General features: G+C 30.8%; 1 protein-coding gene across 1 annotated transcript; it reads right to left on the bottom strand.

Annotated features, from left to right (window-relative positions):
* Nucleotides 1-2853: 2853 nt before the first annotated feature.
* Nucleotides 2854-20088, bottom strand: LOC112692329 (alcohol dehydrogenase [NADP(+)]-like). Its single transcript, XM_025566962.1, is given in 7 exon segments — nt 2854-2943; nt 3068-3423; nt 3525-3728; nt 3813-3884; nt 3886-3930; nt 4007-4174; nt 19942-20088. Coding segments are annotated over 7 exon segments (963 nt in total). The 5' UTR covers nt 20017-20088; the 3' UTR covers nt 2854-2900.

Raw genomic sequence — 20088 nt, 5'->3', positions numbered from 1 at the left:
TATAATTAAATGACTGTATTTAGTCACTAACTATTAGTACATCGAATTGTCGATGAAAAAATAAAATAATAATTGATGATCTCTATTTATTTCCAATAATTCAAATATTTTTAAAACTAAAACTAATTAAATCATTATTATCAGCAAAATGTGATTATTTCCTGTATTATGTGAAAATATACCCAGAAATAGCACTAAAACCCTAAATTAGCAAAATAGCAATAAAACCCGTAAATATGCAAAAAAAAAGCAATATTAAATTTTGTGTATGATATCCAAATAGTTTGAAACATATTTGTATCTTGCTTTGGACGTTCTAGGATGAATCAAGAAAAATATGAATTTGCTAGAAGTTCTGAGCCCTGTTAATAAACAAATCCGAGGGGAACTATTGTTTAAGTTAGTATTACATTTTTCGTTTGGATTCGCAAATCGTTATCAAGGGAGTCGAGAATTGAGAGTCGAGAGTCGTGTATCTATAGTAGTACAGTTGTGAGTGGTATGTTCAACTGAATCAGTGAGTCACTGAGTCGCCAACTCTTGTAACACTGATTCGACTCGTCCAATTCATTTTTAAGAGTCGACTCATTGAGTCGACTAGCTCATGAACTACACATGCCCTACGTTTTAGTAGTGTTCTGTGAAATAACTAAAAACGTGGAACATCCGAAAATGAAAGAGTTGGCAGTTAATCGCACATGCACGTATAGGTTTTTACGTGTGTACTCACAGGAGGGCGACAGGACAATACGAAACAGGATGTTTTTGCGTCCTTTTTGCAGCAGCACTAGCAACGATGCCGTCGTTCACATTCACGTGACGCGGCACACAGGTGACGGTGTGTGTGCACGGTCGCGATGCGGTGAGCAAAAATTGTATATAACCGAAAAAAAACAACTTCGGAATAGTGGTGACACAATATATATATATATATATATATATATTTAGACACAAAGTTAAAGAAAAGAATGAAATAATAATAATAATAATAATAATAATAACAACATACACCGCACAAAGATGTCACAATAGAACAAAGTAATGTAAGTCGAGAACGTGTGAGTTGTGTCTCGGTACAGGATCTCGGAAAAACAGCACGGTTACGTGGTGGTACCTGTCGGACGTCGTAGCGACCGCTCGCGTCCCCTGTCCGGTGATGGATGGGAGGACGGCGTGTCGCGGAATGATGGTTGATGAGAGAGATAAGGACACGGTCGGCGACTGCCGTTTCGGTAACGGCTGCCGCACGGGTCCGCGTCACACGAACCCTTTGCAGTTAGCCAAAAACAAGTACATGATCAATAAATGATTTTTTATCGCACCCGACCCTATACACCAGTGTATTTTTTAATCTACTTAACTAGGCTACACAAATGTTGCCCAATGAAAATATTTTGTCACCTACAGTTGATGGTATTTATAAATCACGTAAAAAAAAAAAAAAATTAGGTATTGTACGACTGATAAATTTGTGTTTACTTGTAATATAATATCTTGTCATACTATGGATGTTTACTTTTTCTATCAGCTTTGAGATTCATTTTTAATAATTAAGCGGAGCGAATGGGAATACCATATAAAATACATTGACTATTTCGAAATTTCGGAGGCGGTTCGAGTATCCCTTTTAACATACCTACGTGAATCTCCTCCCGTAGTGTAGAACAAAACACAATAAATTTATTATATAGTTAATCAAATCGTATTTTAGATTACCTACTCTACTAAATGGAAAATTACCAAATGGGTCATCCTTTCAACTTTAAAGCCATTTATATTTAACGAATAGAACAAGCATCAAATATGTATATATTTTCGTTTTTAGGTGATCGATGTAGTCGATTTCGGCAGGGTCATATTTATTATTAAGTAGGCTGAACAACTGTCTATGACCCTCCGTAATTACAGGGTCTCGGATTTTTGTGAACTTTTTTTTTCTTTTTTTAGAATACAATTTTTATCGTATAAAATAAATATAAGTGTAGTAAAATATTTAAGAAAAAATTTAAATTATTTATCCTTATCAGCTTAAAATTCTACTTTTTTTATTTCGCCAAGGACTTCAAAATACCAATAAGACTGAATTTCGGTGTGCAGTAACGAGTAGAATTATTTTTCCATTTGAGGAAGAATGCATTTTTTTTCATTAACCCCTATAAATTATAAGCATTTTGTTAAGAAGCTTATGCAAAACATTCTGTCCATTTTTGGTGAACATGACAGCCACCTTGACGTTTTGGTGGAATTGGTTAAGTGGAAATACTTGTAAAATAGTAAGAGGTATGAATGTCTACCTACCAAAAAATAACATACACCAGCAACCTGATTTTCAAGTGATCCAATCATTGACGCTATTTTAGTTTTTGATAAGAGGTGTGGCATAAGTTTTGATCATAAGATACAACTGGAAGAAAACTACTCGATTCGCTCGCACGTTTTCATTTATTTTATAGGGTACTATCTACATTTTGTACAGAATAATGTTTATATGTCTAAATTGAATGCAAACATTTAAAAATATTGTTACAATTTTATTTTAAAGTTACTCAAGCTATAAGTGGGTATTCACTAATTTTTTATTTTTGAAAATAAATCCACTGTTTCATCTAAATTGTTTCGTATGTCAATATTACTTTCAATAGTACTAACAGGTACTTGTATAAAACAGCTTATTACTACCCATTATAGGTATAGTTCTTGTATACTCATAATAATTATTGTAAATAATTATTATTATTACTTACTATCAATGGAATAATATATTAAATAAACTTTATAATAATTATTATAATCGATGTCGAATATTTCATGAATTGAATAATTTCTAATAAAATTTGGATTAAATTAACTTTTCAGTATTACACATAGTAATATACTAATAATTTATAACATATTATAATTCAGTATTCGTCGTTAAATGGATAATCCTTAAAATGCATGTTCCTAAAAAATAATATATAAATTAATATTTTTACAATACAAACATATCATACAAGACACGAAAATACAATACATTTATGTATAAATCATAAATGTATTGTAAGTAGTTTAACTTAGTACGCCATACCCTTTCATATGCACAAAACGGGCACCGCAATCGTAAATATCAATCTGATCCATATCTTCTTGTTCGAGTTCAAAATCCCACACGTCGAAGTTTGACTCGATCCGATTTTTGGTCACAGATTTCGGGATCACCATAACGCCCCTTTGAATTTGATATTTTATTATAACTTGAGCAGCACTTTTACTGTACTTGTCAGCGATTTCTATGATCTTCGGGTCTTCTAAAAGAGAATGGTCTTCTGGTTTTTTCCAAGGGTTATCCGGACTTCCGAGTGGACTGTACGCCGTTAGCACGATACCTTGTTCTTCACAATATTTCTTTAACTGATTTTGGTTTAAATATGGATGACATTCAACCTATTAGAATAATAAATAAGACGTGTTTTATGATTAGTTGAACATAAATATATTATAATTGTTAAAAATATGTTCTCAACCGAATCGTTGAAAAGCCATACTTGATTGTTAACCGGCTTCACTGTAGCGACGCTCAATATGTCTTCTATTTGTCTTTTGTTAAAGTTCGACACACCAATTGATCGGACGAGGCCGTTCTCTACCAATTGTTCCATTGCTTTCCATGTTTCTATGTACGAGCCGTTACCTTCTATGGTGGCACCATCGTCGTCTTTGGGAATAAAATCATCATTTAATCCACCTTCCTATTTTTATTTACACAACCGTTGCACAATACAAACATCAATATTGTTATAAGTACCCATACTGTTGAAAATCGATCTACATACTTTAAAAGCCATAGGCCAGTGAATTAAGTATAAATCCAAGTATTCAACTTGTAAATCCGATAAAGTTTTTTTTCAACACTGTTTCAACAATTTCGGGTTGATGGAAGATATTCCACAACTGAAGGGAAAATAATTTTGTTTTAGAAAAAAAAAAAATCTTTATTAATTCATGCTTAGTTCAAACATATGATTACTTTACTAGTTATGTACAAATCCTCCCGAGCTACCACGCCTTCGTCGATTTTCTGTTTAATGGCATTTCCTATTTCTTGTTCGTTTCCGTAAAACATTGCACAATCAAAGTGCCTGTAACCCGTGTCGATCGCAACTCTAACAGCTTCTTCCACTACGCCTGGTTTTGACTGCATAGTTACAATATAAAACACAAAATAATCGATCGAACTCGAAATAAATACGAAATAAATTGTTAATTTTTTTTTTTGTTATAAAACAATAAATTGCATATGAATTTGATGAATGAGTATTAGCATCTACTTCGCGTCGGTCTGACTTGAAAACGTTTATTACTTGAAACACGTTCAGGCGGCCATTGCATATTATTTCCAACAAAGCATAAAATAATACTAACGAATATTATTGTTTAAAATTATTTAATGTGTAATACAGTTTATATACAGTATAATGATATAATATGGAGACTCATTACTATTTTTAAAATCTCGATAACAGGCGCGCCTAGGCGTAGGGGGCAACTGGTCAACAATCCTTACTATCATTTACTGAAACGCGGTTTCAACAAACAATTTAAAATGGGACGCGATTTACAGAGACCCTTTACGGGTTTGACAATGTATTGTTGTTTTCAATATTATACAAGAGACTTTTTTTTGGGATCCGTCTTGTATTAGTTTTTTTTTTTATTATTTCACTAAAGTATGAAATTATTTTTCAAATAAAAGTTAGTAACCTTGCTTCGACATCTCTAGATGAGGTCCAAATTATTACGATTACGAATACTTCCTCTTTTGACTTTTCAATTTTCATACAAGTTCTTTGTGAAGCTATTTTGACTTGTATCATCATTAATCATCATTAAAACATGAAAATATATCATTTTCAATTCCATACTGTTTTCTAAAATAGAGTATATTTTTTCTATTATCATAATAATACTCTAATTTTGCGACCTACTTTTTTTGAATTGTCACTGGAAAATGATTTGAAAAAATAAACAAAAAAATGTTTAAGATAAATAATATCAACTGCTACAACATAAATTTAATTATGTTTTTCAACCTCTTTATCCCATACATAATTTCGGTTTTTTTTATTATGCAATTATAGAATGGTCTACGCTTAAGCTCAGGGCCATATTACGGCTTAGGCTATTTAGGCTAAAGCCTAGGGCGGCAAATTTTAATGGTCGAAATGAAATAGCAAATGTTTGAGTTGAGTTTGAGAAATTTAGAGTTTTATTTATTAATAATATAGTAGGAAAACATAAATTATTAGTGTTATGTTTTTACTTTATTATTGATCATTTTTTTGTAATATAGGACGTGGGGTTTTTTTACTAACTTTTAGAAGTGAAATATCAATACGTAAAGTAGTTGGTAAATTTATTTCAGCCTATGGGCCGCATAAACCTTAATCCGTCCCTGCTTAAGCTTATTATTGTACGAATATAATATGTTTATTCACAACAGGTTTTTTTCTTTTGAATATCCAAACAATTGTTCTTTATTTAAAATATGTATGCCTTATTAAAGGCAGTGGTGAAGCGTGAGTATCGGCTGTCCGGGACGGAAGACAATTTTGCCACCCTCTTAATTAGGTATTTCTATTTAATGTATACCATATATGATATACATTAATTCTAAAGAACTTTTCGGCAAGAACAGTCATCATTATTTTGAATTATACTGGTTGAATTTTAAATAAAAAAGTTTATTTGTTTTACAATCACATTTATTAATACAAAAATTCTTTCTTGAAACATTGATAAAACAGGTACAAAGGCATAGACACAACAAGGGGGGGATTAACTAGGGGGATTAGTTCCCCCATAAATATTCCATGCTATACATGGCATACTGCAAACAGCTTAACTTAACTCACAATAGTGTCACATACAAAAAGACACATTGCAGTAAATCCAACTAAAATACCTATATTAACATGGTATATAAGAGTAGGGGTAATCTACAGATTATCTTAAGTTTTCATATTAGGGCTTTAGCCCCCTCCCCCATATAATTTACCTTAGTTACGCCTATGCACAAAAGTATTATTTAATCACGCAATCGTCGAGGTGAACCCTAATTTTAAGTAGGTAATATAACCTACTTATAGATACTTATACTTATTATAACTATCTTATTCCGCCTCAATTTTTTTCTTTTCATTTTCAATGCTAAAATAAAAAAAAAATTGTAATGATAAAAGTTAGAGTTACAAAAGAAACTATTGAACATTTCAAAAACTTAGTATATTTTACACGACATCTATCTATAGGTAAAAATCTGAAAATCGTAAATATTTGTTCGGAACCCTGAGTATGTGAGTGTAAAACTCGTATATGACCGGATTTTAATAAATTAAAGCTTGAACAACATATCAGACAGTTCAACATACGAGTTAATATTGTTTAGTTGTAATTTTTTTAATTATTGTTTTTGTAATTTGTTTCATGTTATCATTTTCGTGCGATGCGTAGCGGTACGTTGCGTATCCGCAGCCCTTGTCGGCGACGGTGATAAGACTCCGTGTATGACCGGCCGGGTACGTAATCGCGCTGTTATCATCGCATGAAAATGTCGTAATTCCAAGTTTTCGAAAAATTTTCGGTTATGTTTTTTTAAAAGTAAAAGTTTCAAGTCATGCTCTCATTGCCACAAAGTTTATTAATTTCGAGTGTTTTTCAGTTTTGTGTGGTGGCACTGAGGCATTTTATCTTCATTATGGTGTCCAGCGACCAGAGCCTTCGTGATGAATGTCGTCGGCACAGTCGGTTTGTCGTTTTTCTGTCTTCGTGATGTGCACACCGAAATTCATTGTTTGTCAGTGTTTGTAAATTTCACGTTTTTTTATTACATTCATTTTTTGATTGCATTCTTCGTTGGTGATTGTGATTTGGTGGTCGCACGTACCGGACTGTGACATTTATTATTTTGTATAATTTTTAAACACTGCGGTGTGCCGTCATAGGTAATTTTCGTCACAGATCTGGTGCGGTCGCGTCGGGATAAAATCCGCCATCAATTACAGTCATCTGATGTGAGTATTGGTCGACCATATTTGTTTATTTTTATTATTGTATAAAGGCCGACGAGCCTTGCCGTCATAGGCAAATTATTATTATAAATTTAATTATTATTTTGCGTGCGCCATGTGGGCCACGTATTAAATTTTGTATTGCGTGCCGTGTGAGCCGCATATTATTTATTTATATTTATATATTATTATTTTTTTATTATTTATATTTATATTATTATTTTTCCATTATTTATATTTATATTTATTGCATTGTGCCAATCAGGCTACATAACATATTTTATCAAATTATACAGTCCACTACAAATTTACTTATTTATTTACTTAAAATATATTTATTTAATTAATTATTTATCATACAGTTCGCTCTATTATTGTCACTGTGTAATTAATCATTTATACGTATTAGTTAACGCGGCCCTTTCTCGCGATCATTATCACATCAGGAAGGTCAGGTACATCCAGATGAGCTACATATTTTTAAACATACTCAATGCAAGATATAAGAGCATAATTTTATTCGACTCCGAAAAATACGTATAAGTTATCGACAATGAGGTATCGTGATGAAAATGTTTTGGTTATTGAATCAAATATGTCGAAAGGGTGTCGGGTGTTACTAAATCAAATGGATTTCTTAACTCTTCAGAGTCTTGAGTCGAGCAAAACGATAGAGTTAAAAAAATATATATACTCTACCTATAGTGATTCGACAGTTTAATAAAATAACCAAATGTATGAAAAAGATATTCAATCAACCCATTACCGTAGAAGATATGACTAAAAAATGTTTCGGCAGATAATGGTAGTGCCAGAATATTGCCACTTACAAAGGATACTTTGGCGTGTAACTTCAAATGAAATGCTTTGAACCTACAATTTATTGACAATTACATATGGAACAACGCCCGCATCCTTTATGGCAACGCAATGTTTGATTATGCTTGCTGAAGAAGTAGATAAAAAGAATCAAAAAGTGGCAGAAGTAATAAGCAGGGACTTCTACATGGATGATTTAAAGACAGGCTGTGATAAGATAAAAGAATGTATGCAGTAACAAAGGCATATAACAGCCATTTTAGAATCTGCAAAACTACTATTAAGAAAGTGGTGTTCAAATTCGCATTTGTTCATTGCCAACATAAGTGAGAGCCAAAAGGATCCTTTTTTCGCTTTGAATCTAGGTGATGATACTGTTAAGTCATTAGGACTATGCTGGAAACCAGCACTCGATCAGTTCAAGCTTAATATTTCGATGCCATCATATAGAGTAATACTGACCAAGAGAAAGTTGCTATCAGAACTAAATAGAGTGTTCGATCCATTAGGATTCTTGGGTCCAGCTCTCATCAAAGGAAAGATTTTTCTTTAATATCTCTGGCAGCAAAAAATTGAATGGGATGCGCCACTACAGGCAGATATCTAAGAAAAATAAAGAAAGTATTACTCTAGACTGGAGTTACTTAAGGAACTTTGTATTCAACATAAGTGCAAGTTCCAGTCTGGTGCCCAATTTGAAGTGCATGGATTTTGTGATGCATCAATAGAAGCTTATGGAGTATGCATATACATACGGAGTTCAGATCATCAAGGAATATGGCATTCACGGTTGCTTTGTTAAAAAACTAAAGTAGTACCACTCAAGTCAGCAACTATTCCAAGACTAGAACTAAGTGAAGCACTTCTCTTAGCTCAGTTAGCAGCTAAGGTAGCAGACTCTTGGAGCATAAAGTGTGAAACTATTTATTTGTGGACGGATTCAATGATAGTATAAGGGTAGCTTAACAGCCATTCATCACGATTAAAGACATTTGTAGTTAACCGTGTTAATCAAACACTAGAAATAACAAGAGCTAAACAGTGGCATCATGGTTGGTAAGATGTGCTCAAAAGGATGAATTTGTATAGGAACTTAAAGCGCTAACCATTGGTAAGGAACTGCCAAAAAACCGTAAGATACTAGGACCATGTCTATTTATCAGTACAGACAATCTAATTGTGATCGGAGAAAGACTACATCATTCAACACTTTCTAATGAACAAAAACACCCGATGGTTTTACCATTTGGTCATAAGGTTCCGCAGTTAATTTTTATATACTATCATGAAATACTTTTACATGGAGGGCTCCAGTTGTTGTTAGTAGAAGTAAGACTTCGATTTTGGCCTCTAAAGGGTAGAACAATAGCGCGTTCCATGGCATCGCGTTGTGTTACGTGTGTACGAGCCAAGCCTAAATTTGAAAACCCAATCATGGCTACCTTGCCAAGTACCAGAGTATGGCCTACCAGACCATTTGAGACAACAGGAGTTGATTTTGCGAGACCCTTAGAAGTTCGAAGTGGTATACGCCGTGTTATAAGCATAAAGACATGGATAGCAGTTTTTGTGTGTCTAGTTACTAGGGCAATACATTTAGCGCCAGTAGTTGGTTTTACGAGCAATGTATTTTTGTAGCGCTACGATGGTTTATGGCACGAAAAGGTAAATGTTCAAAAATATATAGTGACAATGCAACACATTTTGTGGGATTTAAACGAGAATTAGTAAGCTATCTACATAGTGTCGATGCAAGTGTAGCAAAAGAAGGAATAGATTGGCATTTTAACCCTCCAGCAGCACCACATTTTGGTGGAATTTGGGAAAGTGCCGTGAAAAGCGTGAAGCACCATCTGACTAAAGTAGTTAAAGATGCTAGGCGTACATTAGACGAACTAGGGACTTTATTCTGTCAAATTGAGACATGTTTGAACTCGTCCATTGACCCTGTTAAGTTCATATCCACTAGATTTAGAGCCCATTACGCCAGCACATTTTCTAATTGGTGGACCATTGCTTCTAGTCCCAGAAGTTGATTTATCAAATAAAAATATCAACACATTACGAAAATTAAGGTATGTACAGACCTTGATGCAGACATTCTGGAAATGCTGGTCAAGGGAATATTTACCACAACTTCAAGTTCGAGGACATTGGTTAGCTAAAACTGAGCAAATGAAAATTGGAGATATTGTTATCATCAAAGAAGAATGCGTCACACCAGGGAAATGGAAAATAGGAAAAATACTAAAAACTCATCCGGGAAGTGATGGGATTATACGAGTAGTTACATTGAAGACATCAAAAGGCAATGCACTGAAAAGACCCGTTGTAAAATTATGCCGTTTGCCAGTAGAAACGGAAAATCCCGAATTTGAAAATCATAATTTTCAAAAGGGGGAGAATATTTGCGCTACTAACACAATAATTTAAATACATAGATAATATTACGCGCACAGTACCTGCCGCCGTGCCGTAATCAATCTCACGGTCATCGGCCTATTTCGGTTCACCACTGATACTCAACAGATACGTACACGCACACACATATCATTGTTTATACTTTTAATTATTATCGGTTATCGTTTGCCGTCTATATGTTTGTGAGTTATATAATTGTAAAGGCCTGGTGCCCTTATTATTTTTGTCGCTTCTTGTCGTACGAAATGTCGTTGTGTTCACATCGACCACTTTTAATTATTTTTTGTGTAGCCGCCATAGGCACATTTTTTTTTTTTGTTTTTAGTATTACCGTTATAGGCCAAATTAGTATTATATTTTTTATTATAACATTTTATTAATATTATTAGTACAATTGTGTTGTGCCGTCATAGGCGAAATCATTATTTATTGTTATTCATTTTAACTATAACACAGGTAAGCAACTGGCCAGTCTGCGCTCCGTATAAAACTGTGAGTTATTTATTATTTGTAATTATTATTTTATTGTTATATTTTAAATTGCTGATCACATAGGCACAAATTTTATACTATTTTTTATACATATTGAGCCAAAGAGGCTATTTATTTTACTGTTATTTAATTATATCTGTTGCTGTGATTTATTTATTTATTTATTTGTCTTATTTATTATTGTTTTGTAACAAATAAACAGCAACAGAATTACCATATACCTAATCATTATTTATTAGTTACCTCCCGTTTTCCTTAGTTTTAAATAACACATCAACACAAAAATACACATATACACATACCACTTCACCACGTAGCTCGTCAGATTTTTGCGGAGAACCCAACCATTCTGATGAAGCTACACACAAATATACACACTTATACACTATAGTCGGTCGGTGGTGAAATCACATATAGTGTACGCATTATATATGGGTGACCGGTGTACGCGTAATATTGTTTTACGCTATCGGTCCCACCAATTGGAATCAAATCCGGATTCTTCAAAAATCTGCCAAATTTGGATTTCGGATTTCGGGTTTCAAGCTAGAAAATTCGGGTTCCGAATTTTGAAATCCGAAACGATTATTGATTCTCAAAATCTGAGATTTGGGTTTATAATTGCAAATTTCTGTATTCTAATTATATAACTTTCATTACACCACTTTTTAGTCGTTATTTTAATTCTCGGACAAGATAATAGTGGTCTAAATGAGATATCTTAATAATTGGTAAGCACTTCAAGTCTTACGTACCATTATTATTGGAGATATAGCTAATAATAACTAAAATTGATTTTATGATATCCGACTTATATATTTAATATGACACAAAAACTTGTATATGAGATTCTTAAATTATTTTGTATTTACTGTAAATAGTTTTTGAAAAATACTAATTCAATGTTTTCAAATCCGAAATCCGGATGCAATGCAAAATCCGCATTTTAGAATCCAAAATCCGGGCTTACAGTAAATCCGGATTTTTCCCATCACTAGTGTATATACACTTAAATATAATTATAATAAATTTTAAATAGGTACGACAAATAAAAATTATAAAATATGATAAAAACAACTCGTTACTTAAATAAAAAAAAAAGACTGCCCTAGTTCAAATTTCGTTAAACATATTTTAGAAAATAACCATAATATAAATTTTAATAACAATAAAAACTTCGGAATATTAAATATCTAAAATAACATTCACATTAATTCAGTTTCAAAAGAATTAACCATACACAATTTTAAATATTCAAACCGATTTAAAATAAAAATATTTTATGTATTAATAAATTCATTAAATTATTTCTAATAATAACTTATTTTAGATAACCTCTCCTATTATAATTAATCCCTAGGTAAAACGACTAATTTTTCTCAATCTATTCCTTCCTTTATTTTTTCACATTCAGTCGAGATTTTATGACGTTATGATTTACTTGGCAATGAATTTTTAATACATAATATATTATCATAAAATAAAAACCAACGAAGTCTTTGAATTGCCTATGTGATGCGCCGTCTAAAATCCTATAATATTTTTGAATTATATAATAATATATGGGTTATGAAATTATAAAATATAATATTCTCAGTCAACATTTTTCAAATACTAGTAAATAACCAAGGCGCAATAAAAAAAAATCCTTGAAATCAGTGAGCCATCGCGTGAGACGAAAAGTTGATGTTTAAAATGACTTATTTGAAAGAGTAAGACCTACAAATAAGTTTGCGTTTTTTAAACGCAATTTTTGTACAATTGTTACAATTGTTTTATTCTAAAGTGTGAGATTTTTTTCTTGTGGAGAAGGGATAGAGCTGCACATGGTGTCCATGACGTGGTGGTAAGTGAATGATCTCTAAGACGTCTCGTGTGGTGGCTTGCAATTAGACTGTTTAATGGGTAGGTTTGTAATACTATAGAGCTACATTATTCGGAAACAAACTGTCTAGAGGTAAAATTCAATTCATATTTGGAGCTGTACGGTAGTTGAAGATTAGGCAATCGAATTGCGAGGTTAGGGATATTAAAGAGCTACGTTCGTCGACAACTACTCAGCAAATTTGGAGCTGCATGGTAGCTATTCTTTTGTCTTGTAAAATTTGGTCGTGTCTGGAAGTGTGAAGATTTAGAGAGTATAGGTAGTATACTAGGACATAGATGTAAGAGGTTTTGAAGTGATTGGAGGAAAAACACGGTTTAGAAAACGGGCTAGTTCAAAAAAGTCTTTAAATGTTAATATTTCGTTTTGTTTATTGTTCGGTACACAAGCGTGTTCGCTACAACTATATGCGTAGATCGGGCGCACATTTGACAACTGTCTCCAAAGCAAAAAGACCCTTGGCAATGAACTAATCATTATTTATTTTGTCTCAGGTATATGTTACGGAACAAATATCACGAAAAGTGTTCAGATATGTTGCACTTAAAATTTGATGAAAAACGTGTTCGTGGTTTATTCTTATCATCCGTTATACGACATCATTATGAAAGGAAATAAGCAAGTAGACAGGTATGCGATTTTCAAACAAGTAGACTGAAAAATGTATAGGGTAAGTCGTTTGTGTAATTCAATTGGGTAATACTAGATGGTATTTAATTAAAACTAGAAAATATATAAAATTATTTATTATTATTTTAATAATTATAAACAAATAATTTTCTTATTTTTATCATGTGTTATCCTGTGACTACACGGATTATAATTGTATATTACGTTCACATTTAGCGTTTTTTTTATTTGAAGGAATGAGTAAAATATATGTATAAATACTAAAATGACCTCTTTAACAAGGAACCTCGATTAACCGGAAAGGGAGCATTATTCTTCTAATAAAAGCTCATTAAACGTAGGTAAAGAAAAAAATTTCTGAAACGTTACAATTTATATCACGTTATGTGTAATACTGTAAGAATTTCTTAAAACGAATCTCTTATAAGATGGAACTAACAAATTTTGAAATAGCAATCTAATGTTATAACTAAGTGTATACAAAGTTTTTAAATGCTGTAGAGTTATTGGGAGTAACATAAAAACTCGTGGATGTGTCACTCTTAATTCTCGAAAAAAGGAGCAAAATTATTTCTTCTATTATTTTTCTAAATTTAATTGCCAATGTTATGTGTAACAAAAATTAAATATGTGTATTCGTATAATTATTTATTTAGTATGTACTTAACCTTTTCAGACCCACTCACATTTTTTTAAAGAAAAAAAATGTTGTTTTCAATATTTATTTGGTGATATGAGTAGTAAATTGTACACATTTAAATTTATTTACACATTAATTATAACTTTAAAAGGTACCTAAAACGTATAAAACAATACAAATAAATATATAAAAAAATATATAAAATTAACAAAAAAAACCAATTTACTGTAAATAATAATAGCAATAAATAATAATTTACAAAAATACTGGTACCTACCTAAGTATTTATAAAACGATAAAAAAAAATTAAAATAGTAAAATTATATTATTTCATTTAAATGGTACTAAAATTTTTATACCCCATGGGTTAGGTTTATTTCTTATATACTGTTTTATTGATAAATGGCCTTTAAAAGGGACCATTTTTTCGTCAATACAAATATTCCTCTCCATAGGAAGAGAATTTTTTTTTTAATTGTATCGTATAGTGGTCGAACTTTTATAAAAACATCTTTATTGCCTGGTGGTATTGTCATATTATCAATAAAATGAATATTTGATCGAATTGAAAAAAAACGATCTCTTGTCATATTATCTGCAACAAGAGGTACGCGAGTATCTTTTTCTCAGTACATACGGACACGAGGATTATCTAACTCTTCGTGTGGAAAGTCGTCAATTTCATCACCAGACGAATTATCAATTTCTGAATCATCTGCGTTCAGTATCGTTAAAATATCAGAGGACCGTAATTTCGACATTTCGATTATATATTATTTTATTATAACAATACAGAAAATAAAACCTTTATATGGTAATGATTTCCATAAACAATATAAACGCAGTCATAAAATAACTCGAAATAATAATAGGATTATCATATGATTTTTTTTTGTCATGGAGGCCTACCGTACACGATAATGTACCTCCATATTAACTGATATAAAACTCGTAAAATTGTATTCATGACAACGAAAAACGTTTGTATAGATTCGTTACTAACTTCAATATCAGGAAAAAAAAAACCGTTGACCATATCAAGTGCAATATAACAGATAAGCAATAAATCATTGTAGAAATTTAATTATCGATATTATATCTATAATTAAGTTAAAACTATCATTTTTATCGGTTGTTATTCTTTCTAATACTATTTTAATCGGGTTTTTACCGGATTATATGTATACTAAAATAACGTTATCGCTTGTTCAAACTAATCTATTAACAAGATGCTACGTAATGAATTATTGAAAATAAGGTACACTACAGTGACCTTGGGGTCTGAAAAGGTTAAATTTTTTTGGAAATTCTAGCCAGTTATACCATATTAAATTAAAATCATAGTTCAATTCAACAATTAAACCGATATTTCAATATTTTATTCGCTAAAGTAGGAAGTACATGAACTATTTTGGCTCATAAGATTAATGTTCTACGCACAATACATACACATTCTTATATTGTTCTGTTGTGCATTGTAATAATATTCTATCGGTACTCATATTTTAACTCGTCCAAAGTGTCGTAAACGTATATAACAGTTACGTAGGTACACGGTAGTGTTGTTGACACACGATGCAATCAAAATATGATGAATGAAAACCGACTACAAAAGAAATAATATAACAATATAAACAGAACGCAAAGAATTATAAATTTCTTATGTTTACTGTTAACGGCAATGTGTATGTATTATGATTATTAATTATCGAGCATGGATAGAGTGTACTGCTTGGAGTTCGATGTTTTGAATTTTTTAACGCAAATCAAACAGTCAGCGAATTCAATATTTTAGTAAATATTATAAATAATATTATTACTATGAGTTAATACTATTGCCGTGCACAGTGGTCCATAAAAAAAAAAAGTTGGAAAAAAATATTTTCATGGTGATTTTTATTATATTTTGATTTAAGCAAATAATAAAAAGTATTTAATATTTTATTTCATTGTTATTTACAGTAAATTAATTACGAATTAGTTTTTTATATATTAGTCTACGTTTTAATATACAAATGTTCACAATATGCTAGTTGTTTTCAATTTAATTATTCGTACTCCATAAATTCGTCTTCACTATTTTCCTCATTAATGTAAAAATCCTCTTTATTTTCTCCTACAATACATACAAGCAGTTTTGCTTCATCGCATAATGTGGTTGATTTTTTATTGCTAATTTTTTCTTCTACTCGAAATAAGTGGATCTGATGAAATGAGCAAGTTATTAAATAAATCTTCCATTGTATGTTTTCTGGATATTTTTCCTGTGTTATTTTCCCTAAACCTCTTCATATCCTTATTCCTAGCTTCCTGTGCTTCTTCTGATAATAAACCGATTGGCAATATGGCATTTTCAACAATTTGTGTTCCGTGAATCAAAATTTTGTGAACGGATGCTGGTAGATAAAACCATGGATATTTACTAATGAATAATTGAGCTGTCTCAAATGCATAATTATTGAATTCAACTCCTAAAATAATATAAAGAAAACTAATATTTTTTAAATGGTTATGCATTCATTACCTATTTATTAATTATTTTATTAAGCTAGTAGAATACCTAAGATACTATTTTAAATGACATTATTTTGTTTTATATTACCTTTAATTTTTTTACCTGATGATATAACTTCAAGTATAACTTTGAATCGTACTATGATATTTTTATCAACACCGGTTATAGAAGATGATACGTCTGGATTAGAAAAAAATCGTCTGGCCGTGTTACCATCATTAGTCGTGCCACTTCCTCCAGGACGAGGTTGATCAATCAACAGACCCAATTCTTGTCTAAACTTAGTTTGTATTTCCTTTTTCTTTTTCTTTAACATTTCTTGGTCATCTCCCCATGCTTGCCATTTTTTAAAACCTAATCGATACGCAACATGAATGAGGCATTCAAAAAACCTTATCCAAGCATGCAAGGATGATAAACCAAATGAAAGTGTTGATGGATCAATTGGACGTTGTTTTATCGTATTTAAATTGTTCATATCTTTTGGCCCTGCACCACATATATAACATTTTTGTGCCGACTTATTATCTGATATAGCATTACATACTTTTCCATCGATCATAGTTAACACAAGCTCATGTTTTACTGATACAAAATCGTCATTTCCCAAATTAACTATTGAAGATACCAAGTTTTGAATTTGATTCGATATATTTGATACTTCGTTTTGTATCAATTCGGTCGTTTCTTTTTGAAATTGTATATGAATTGGTCGGCAGTATTTGGTTGAAGATGTTCTTGGATTTTTCCAAATAAATTCTTTTAATACCTCTTTTGATTCACCTGAATACATAATAATTTGAATTGGAACGAAAGACGTCAAAAAAATATTGCTATCACTCGCACTCTGGACATCATTAAATTTTTGTTTATATTGGGCCAGCCCTGATGACCCGTCCAATCCCCACTTACTAAGCAAAACAACTGTATTATTTTTAAATTCGTATGCTGATAAATTTTCAATAGACTGAAATATTCGTTGTACAGTATGGTTCAATAACGATTGCAGAGTTGCTTCCGCAGATATTTCTGTAATTAATACTTGGTCTTTTTTGGGATAACATTGGGACTTCGCTTCGAGTATTTTATTGTATGCAGGATATATATTTGCATTTCTCTGTTTTGCCTGTAATCGTATTAATGTGTACTGTGATTTGGTGAGTTTAGCATCTATAATTAATGCCAATGCATCTTCTTCAGAATACATTTGAACTGGTTTAACATTTTGAAATGCAGTATACGCCCTTTGAATGTTCAAAGCACGAGTAGGAGTAGTAGACGTCGCTTCTTTTAATAATTTAGCAGCATCGACATTTCCGGTTTCTTTTAAACTTAACTGTGCCGCATAAACAAGTTCTTCTGTTGAGTTCGACGTACGCAATGTCTGGGTTTTATGCCTTTTTGTCTTGTCACACGCTTTAGAAAAAAGCACCTTTGGTCGTCCTACGTGGAACATTGGTAAACTTTTTGAAACTTCAGAAAAAATAAATTTTTTGTTTAGCCACGTTTCAAAAATTGTGTCAAACCGATTTTTCGTTCTATTGCATTTCTGCCATCGTTTATCAAATTCGTTCATAAAAATATGCAATTTTTTTTTCAAATCACTTTGATAATTTTCAGATTGCTCTTTCACATAATCCACTTTACATAGAACAAAATCATAGAGGGCCTCAACTTTATAATTTTTGTTAGATTTTAAATCTAATATTTTGAAGTATAAATCTCGGTGTGTTAATTTTGACTCCATTTCATTCAACAAATTCTAAACAAAAATTATTTATAAAAAATTGGGCAAATACGGGCAGCTGGAAATTATGAAATCTTATTTAGGACAAATTATAGAATTATACTTAACCTACGCTCTCACACTACTTCACGCTACTTTTTTTAAAAACTACGACTATTTTAGATTTTTATGTACAATAAAAACGTATTTTAAATATAATTTAACTAATTAAAATAATATGTTCTAGGTAAATAAAAATATAAATTTTAGTAAATTTATTTTCCTTACCTTATAAGCTTTCCACTGGTACCAAATATGTCGATTAAATATTAAATATCTTCGAACAAATGTCGGGAAGAAATGAGTACTTAGAGTTTTGTGAGTGTACGAAAAATACTATATCTTGTTATCGCAAACATTAAGCGATGTATTATCTTCACTAAAAGTGGTTCTATTAAACTAATAGCTATTAGATTAAATGTTCATTCTCATATAGAATACAAATCAACTTTTAAAAATAGTTAATTCCAATAATCATTTTCAACATTTTTTCCTTTTTTTTTAATTTTTTGACCACTGTGCCGTGTTTTAAAATAAATTAAATTATATATAACAAATATAACAATGTATTTTTTAGTTATAAAAAAAAAAAAAAAATAATGAATTTTTCGAATCAGTTTAACAATGTACTTAATTTAAATAATATCAAGTGTAAAAAATGTATTTACGTATTAATCATTTTTGGCAATTACTTTAAACGTTGTGAATGTATATTGATATTTTCTATAATTAAACAGAAACATTTATTTACTTCAATATTATATTGTTATTTACTAATAAATACAATCAAATATTCAAGAGTTATTGTATTTTCTTGATGTACTAGTCAGTTTAATAAAATGTTAACTTTATTTTAAACGCCTTTCTTATTTTTGTCTTATTATTGTTTACCTATACAAATATCTGTTTTAAATATTAGTACTTGTATTTTAAAAATGCTCAATATTTACTCGTATGAATTTAATCGATTGAGATTGTTTTATATTTCTATAACGTTTATATAACAATATACAATAATAAAAATAATAGTTCAGTAGTTTATAAAAATAAAATAAAATGTAAATATTGATTTATGGACATTTTTCCTAGAATATAAAAAATATTTCAATCTAGAAACTAATTAGTTGTAACTATCATATCATAAAGAGTTTAAGTCAAAATAAAGTTTAAGTTGTGCACATAAATGTATAGTAAATAAACTTGTGGTTAGACATTATATCCCTTTAAGTTGTGGTATACTATTCGAACAGACCACTCTTAAAGATAGCATGTAATTCGGATGAAGCCAATTTATTCAGCCTGTGTTATCACTTATTATATTATGTAATTTGATTATAATAAAAAAAAAGTTTGATATTAAATTGCCAAAATGCTAAAATTTTAATTTGATTAATTTAATTTTTTTTTTTTTTTTTAAGAGAACTTCGACAAACAAAGTTACTATCCCATTTACTTAATATATCGTGTGGTAGATATACAAAAGGAAAACAAATATTGAAATATCTGGGTGGTGGACTGATGATGGTTTCTTATCTCAGAACTGTAGTTGTTAAACCGAAACCGCCGGCGATTTATTTCGAAACAATGGCTATGCATTTAAACACTAATCTATTCGACCATGACACCCCCAAAAGTCAGAACAATGCTACACTTCTGATAGTAAAAGATGTCTACAGATGGATAATAATAAATAATAATCGTATTTACCTTCCATGTTCCAAGTCCTAAAATTGGATACTTTTCACCATTATTAAATGTCACGAATTGATTATTCGATGCCATTTGAGTTAATGTATTTTTTCTGCACAGGAAGAGTAAAATAAAAAAATTCGTAAAGGTGACCAAGAAGTGTGA

Source organism: Sipha flava, unplaced genomic scaffold (assembly GCF_003268045.1).
Source record: "Sipha flava isolate LNK unplaced genomic scaffold, YSA_version1 73_pilon_pilon, whole genome shotgun sequence".
Lineage (NCBI taxonomy): Eukaryota > Metazoa > Arthropoda > Insecta > Hemiptera > Aphididae > Sipha > Sipha flava.
Note: the sequence above shows the minus strand (reverse complement) of the source record. Positions and strands in the feature narration are given on the sequence as shown.